A 6594-nucleotide genomic window follows, 5' to 3' on the forward strand; every position below is an offset into this window, starting at 1 on the left:
GGAAGGGATCTTTGCATACTTCAGTAATAGGAAACATTTAATTTTTTTCTATGAACAGATATGGCCTAGAGATGGAAGTCCCTTTAATGGAAACTAGAAGGCCAGCTTAATAAAAACATTAATTGTTTCAAACAAAATAGAATGAGCTTTTTGATAGAAAAGTTACCTAAGCCAACTTTCTGAAATAACCACTATCCTAGATAAGGAACTAAACTCCAAGGGCACAGCTGTGGTAGAAGCCATCTCAAAACATTCTCCCTCCATTTGGAAGAAGGGAAGAGAAGATCCTATGCATTTCTTTTAAACTTTTTTGGTGCTGAAGATAATGGCAGTGTGTAATAGAAAACCTAGATATGAAGTACAATAGCCAAGGTCCTCTAAGAAATCAGTACTGCTTGCAAAAGTCCTCTTGACTGTAAGACTAGCATTTCAGAATTTACTGATTATCTTAGATTTTAACCTAGTGAAGATCCAGTTCTTAATATTGGTATTCAAATGCACCAACTCAGAAGAGATTGTAAAGTCCTAATTTATCTTAGCTAATTAAAATCAAAAGTAACACTTCATTATGCAGACCTCAGTTTAGTTGGTATTCAGTAAACTAAACTTGCCACAGAGCTGTTTTAATCACACTAAATCAGGATTGTTGCTTGACTAAGCGTTCCAAATACTCAAAGAAACATACAAAGAGACTTAATTTTTAAGCTGCAACATACATGGTTTTAATACAACAAAAACATTTAAGTCAGGTGAAAAGTAATAAACTCAACAATCAGCACTAAAACATTTCCATTGGAAATGTGTTAAAAATTCACAAAGGTCTTCATTACCATCTTACTGCAATTTTTTTGTGTGTTTCTAGTCTACACACCACATGTTTTCTGTAATCATGCAAATGTGAATAAATCTTTAAATGCTTAGGTAAGTGGGAAGTCCATTTACTGAAAAGACTCATATTTCACAGTTTAGCCAGCGTGAGTATGAACAAAAACTGCAGAATTCTTCATGTGATTATACACATTTTAAAAACCATGAACTTTCAGCTGTTCCTCCTTGACGATGCCAACCTGCAAAAGGGAAACACATTTCAGTAAAGCTTCTGTACTGCGGAGTGGCCATAACATTACATCAAGAGAGAAGATCTAGCAGTCATTAGGAGTGACAAGGGACTCCATGTGCATCAACAGGTACAATACAGGATTCCTGGCTGTTTTCCAGGTTCCAGAGTCAAATGTTAAGAGAATTATCTCCAGAAGTTTGCCCCAAAGAATTATATGCCTTAAAATTTTTATTTAGGAACCTGGTTACTAGAAACAACGTAGAACATCTCAATCTTTTAGTCTTTTCCACTTATCCTTTCGATCTGAACTGCTTTAAAAAACCCAACTGATAACACGGCTTCAAACAGCAGCTACAGCTGAGTATTCTTATGACAAGACAAAGGATATTAGCTATTTTCCCCCCACCCCACAGCACCTGTTCAGTATCAGTTATATTTGTCAGACATATTTTGGCTTTTACAACAAGAGGCAAAACTCAAAACTTTGTTTCCCCAAAGAATGGGAATTGTTAATTCAATAGAGAGGTGCAAGAACATTTAGAAACATTTTAGACTTGTACATGTTTATCACCCTGATTATCACAATACAATACTACACAATCACAAAACAAAGGTAGAACCTCAGAAGCAGGAAGCCTGCTAAGCAACCAGTGGGGCCACTGGACGATCGAGATGCTAAAGGAGCACACAAGGATAAGGCCACTGAAGAGAAACTAAATGGATTCTTTGCATCGGTCTTCACAGCTGAGAATGTGAAGGAGATTCCCAAACCCGAGCCATTCTTTTTAGGTGACAAATCTGAGGAACTGTCCCAGATTGAGGTGTCATTACAGGAGATTTTGGAACACATTGATAAACTAAACAGCAATAAGTCACCAGGACCAGGTGGTATTCACCCAAGAGTTCTGAAGGAACTCAAATGTGAAATTGCAGAAGTACTAACCGTAGTCTGTAACTTATCATTTAAATCAGCTTCTGTACCAAATGACTTGAGGATAGCTAATGTGACGTCAATTTTTAAAAAGGGCTCCAGAGGTGATCCTGGCAATTACAGGCTGGTAAGCCTGACTTCAGAACTGGGCAAGCTGGTTGAAACTATAGTAAACAAAATTGTCGGAGACACAGATGAATATAGTTTGTTGGGGAACAATCAACATGGTTTTTGTAAATGGAAATCATGCCTCACCAACCTACTAGAATTCTTTGAGGGGGTCAACAAGCATGTGGACAAGGAGGATCCAGTGGATACAGTGTACTTAGATTTTCAGAAAGCTATTGACAAGGTCCCCCACCAAAGGCTCTTAAGCAAAGAAAGCTGTCATGAGATAATAGGGAAAGTTCTCTCATAGATCGGTAACTGGTTAAAAGATAAGAAACAAAGGGTAGGAATAAATGGTCAGTTTTCAGAATAGAGAGAGGTAAATAGTGGTGTCTCCCAAGGGTCTGTACTGGGCCTAGTCCTATTCAACATATTCATAAATGATCTGGAAAAACAAGTAAACAGCAAGGTGACAAAACTTGCAGGTGATATAAAACTACTCAAGATAGTTAAGTCCCAGGCAGACTGCGAAGAGCTCCAAAAGGATGTCACAAATCTGGGTGAACTGGGCAACAAAATGGCAGATGAAATTCAGTGTTGATAAATGTAAAGTAACGTACACTGGAAAACATAATCCCAACTATACATATAAAATGATGGGATCTAAATTGGCTGTTACCACGCAAGAAAGATCTTGGAGTCATTGTGGATAGTTCTCGGAAAACATCCACTCTATGTGCCGCAGCAGTCAAAAAAGCGAACGGGATGTTGGGAATCATTAAGAAAGAGATAGATAAGACAGAAAATATCATATTGCCTCTCTATAAATCCATGGCATGCCCACATCTTGAATACTGCCTGCAGATGTAGTCGCCCCATCTCAAGAAAGATATATTAGAATTGGAAAAGGTTCAGAAAAGGGAAACAAAAATGATTAGGGGTATAAAACGGCTGCCATATGAGGAGAGATTAATAAGACTGGGACTTTTCAGCTTGTAAAAGAGACGACTAAGGGTCTATAAAAATCATGACTGGTGTGGAGAAAGTAAATAAGTGTTATTTACTCTCTCAACACAAGAACTAGGGGTCACCAAATGAAATTAATAGGCAGCAGATATAAAACAAACAAAAGAAGTATCTTTTCACACAACGCACAGTCAGTCTGGCGAACTCTTTGCCAGACTTGGTGAAGGCCAAGTTTATAATGGGTTCAAATAAAGATCTAGATAAATTCATGGAGGACAGGTCCATCAATGGCTATTAGCCAGGATGGGCAGGGATGGTGTCCCTAGCTTCTGTCTGCCAGAAGCTGGGAATGGGCAACAGGGGATGGATCACTTGATTACCTGTTTTGTTCATTCCTTCTGGGGCACCTGGCATTGGCCACTGTCGGAAGACAGGATACTGGGCTAGATGGACCTTTGGTCAGACCCAGTATGGCCGTTCTTATGTACTGCAAGCATCTGGTTTTGTCCTTTCAGGTCAGTGTATTAAGAGCTGTATTAAAGGTTCAAAAACTGGTTAAATGTAAAGAAATAAATTAATATGATACCTTTAACAATTAAGGTCTTTATCAGTTTCAGAGAGAGATCTAAAATACTGCTAGTGGTCTGTCTGTAGTCACTCACCTCTAAGAGGAATTGGCAAATGTTCTTTCTCTGGTCACCTTGAAGCTGGATAACTTCACCGTACTCAGGATGCTCAATCACAGTACCATTACAAGCAAATTTCTAGAAAAACATTCATATTGTAAGACATCTCATGTACACTGTAAAGCATAGTAAGCTTCATTACAGTTTACTTTAACAGAAGCTGCGCAAGATAAATATTGAAGGTTATAAATAAGTTGGTTATCAACAAAAAGACAGAAAGACAAACATGGTTAAAACGACACTATTCTTATTTTTAAGAACAGTATGGAAGCTACTTGGTGACACCAGGACAGCAGCATTAGACACACAAAAAACTGTAAGCTGGCAAGCTGCAGCCCCTCCCGCCCCCAACCAAACAAAACACTTAAAAGCAAAAGCTGGAAAGTCAAGCACAGTAAGATTTGCCTGTCCAATTTGCCACTAGTTTCCATGTTTCTTAAGAGTTTCACTGGAGACAAGACACTCTCACTGCAAATCAAAAATTGCAGTACCATGAAGTTAAAAGCAACACTCATGTCATTGATTTATATCTGCCAAATCAACAAAAATGGCAGACACTTGTGGAAATTAACTAGATTACTGAGAACAAGTTTTAAGAGACTAACATTTGTAAAAAAAATTGTTCGTTTCAAGAATACTGTATTGTCCCTTGAACAAAGGTAATTATTTTATACAGTTTTGACAAACTGTTCCTTTCCGGCTTAGCCAAATGTGAAAATGAAGCAGACACGTAGCCAAAAGTCAAAGTAAAATAATCTATTTTCACAAATTGGCATTGCGTTCCCATTTCCACATCAAGCTAGCAGCTTTACCTTTTTGAAAGCTTTCACAAGTTTTTTTTTGTCATAATCATCTGCAATTCCCTGAACAGTAGTTAACGTCTTCCTGCCGTTTCGTTGCTGGATCCTTATATGAATGTAATCCTCAGTCCCTGCCGGGAGTAAGTCGTCACCCTTAGTTGCATCAGCAAAGGGGTCTGCAGGGAAAGAGGCAGTTTACTACATATGAAGCATTTTTTATGAGAAAATGATAAATCAATACAGCTAGCAGAGAACTTTCCAGTTGTACAGAGGGCCCTTTGGCAGAGTCTTGTTACTCTGATCCTAGGAATAAGAGTAATGGGGGGGGTGAAGAGAAAGAGAAACTGTTTTTATCCCAAACAGAACTACATTATAATAGCTCTAGCTAACTCACTGTCATGTTTTCACCAACTCATACATTTGTTTTCTCTTCAAAATCCCCTCAAAGGTTAAATAGATGACATAGCCCAAAACTATTGTGTGTTTACTTGTTAAACCATAAACACTGAAATCCAAGAACTATCACATCAAAACTTCATTTCACACAGAGCCCCATCACCTTAAAGGGGGTGTCTCAACTAATATTTCTGCTGGAAAATTTCCCCAACAGTGAGGAGTCCTAGCTCCAGACAGTCACCATAATGTTAAGCACCATATGTAACGGTGCTAAGAGGTCTTCAAGACATGGTGACAAACATTGGCAGATACCAGGGACTGCACACACACTGTGCCCTGTACAACTGGTACCTAGTTTCAGGCAAAAAAGCCAATACAATTCAATTTAGCCTTGTCTACATAACAGCTCCCTTCAGACTCCTTCAGTCTTCAACTGCATTGAAGCATGGGGAGAAGAGCCAAGTGTCTTTAGAAGGGGATAAAGAAGAAAAAAAATGGCTTCCTGTTGCCCTTCAACCAGTTTGAGGTATTCCCTACCCCCTAAACAAATGGCATTTAAATACTTTTTCTAACCAATTTAGATTAGACCTGCATGTTTCCCAAACAACAACTCCTTCACCTATTACACAGCATTCTTCAGCTAAAGTACGTAATGAGCTTTAGGTCAAGATTTTCAGACCTTACTAGTGATTTGGGTTACCAATCTGAGCCACTTTAACAGCTCCAATTATCAGAAGGTGTATAACTCAGCACTTTTGGAAATTCAGGCCATTTTAAGGTGTCAAATTTAGCATAGAAAATTTGAGGCCCAAAAATGACTAATCACATTTGAAAATCTTCACTTAAGCATCTACCTAGCAACTCCACTACTTCCCAGAAGCAGAAACAAACCTCCAAGAGGCTCAGGCCTAAGAGCACCAGCAAACTAGCTTGGCAGCAGGCAAGGCACAGGCCTGGCCTGCAGAAGCAACTCAAATGGGGAGACTGTGGAAGAGGGGTCCAGTGGCTTGGGACAAAAAGCATCTAGAGGAGCAGGCACAACTCTGGCCTGTCAGGAAGTGGAAGGAAGGAGAAGCAGGTTGGTTCCACTTCCTCCACACCTCTGTTAAAGAATCAAGGGATTCTGGATCATAGATGAATCCCTAGAGTCTGCACCTTATTAAAAGAGTCAGTGGGAGGGGGCATGGGAAGGGTTTAAATTCTGGGGCAAGTTGACCAAATAAGGATTTCAGTCAGTGTGGATATAAAGGAAGAGGGGACCAAGAAAGGAAAATCCCTTACCAAAGGGAATAAGAGTCTGCCAGGGGGCGGGCCAGTTCTTACTCACAAGATGAGACTCCCCAGGTAGGTCAGTCTCTAGATTTGGGACTCTGCCCCAGGCAGCATGGTACCAGTGCCTGGGATGCCTTCCTTACGGATTAACAGCTCTTGACCATGCAAAAAGGAGGCCCCACAATCCATGCAGGTCAATACCTGAAGTGGGCTCTACGGTAAGGCAGTCACCAGGATTTGGGGGCCAGAGTTTTTCCCCACTGAAGGACAGTGGGTGACAGGGGATGGAGAAGATAATCCCACGGCAGATCAATTGCCAGTGCCTGGGCAGATCCAATCCCAGAGGGTCTATACAGCGGATTGGGGGGGGGGGGG

The 6594-nt window shown here is 40.1% G+C and overlaps 1 protein-coding gene across 3 annotated transcripts in view; it reads right to left on the reverse strand.

Annotated features, from left to right (window-relative positions):
* Positions 1 to 691: 691 nt before the first annotated feature.
* Positions 692 to 6594, reverse strand: part of LOC113405170 (eukaryotic translation initiation factor 1b) — a 6539-nt gene continuing 636 nt past the window's right edge. Inside the window, exons 2-4 of one of the 3 annotated variants that reach the window (XM_026646103.1) lie at positions 4564 to 4727; positions 3728 to 3829; positions 692 to 1067 (exon numbers count right to left, since the gene is read on the reverse strand). In XM_026646103.1, the coding sequence (XP_026501888.1) occupies positions 1023 to 1067; positions 3728 to 3829; positions 4564 to 4727 (311 nt within the window). In that variant the 3' untranslated portion in view covers positions 692 to 1022. Of the gene's footprint in view, positions 1068 to 3477; positions 3617 to 3727; positions 3830 to 4563; positions 4728 to 6594 lie in introns of those variants that run through there. The other 2 variants (XM_026646104.1, XM_026646105.1) reach the window with 2 other exon arrangements.

The sequence above is a fragment of the Terrapene carolina genome, unplaced genomic scaffold, assembly GCF_002925995.2.
Source record: "Terrapene carolina triunguis isolate 2854851 unplaced genomic scaffold, T_m_triunguis-2.0 Scaffold34029, whole genome shotgun sequence".
Taxonomy (NCBI): domain Eukaryota; kingdom Metazoa; phylum Chordata; order Testudines; family Emydidae; genus Terrapene; species Terrapene triunguis.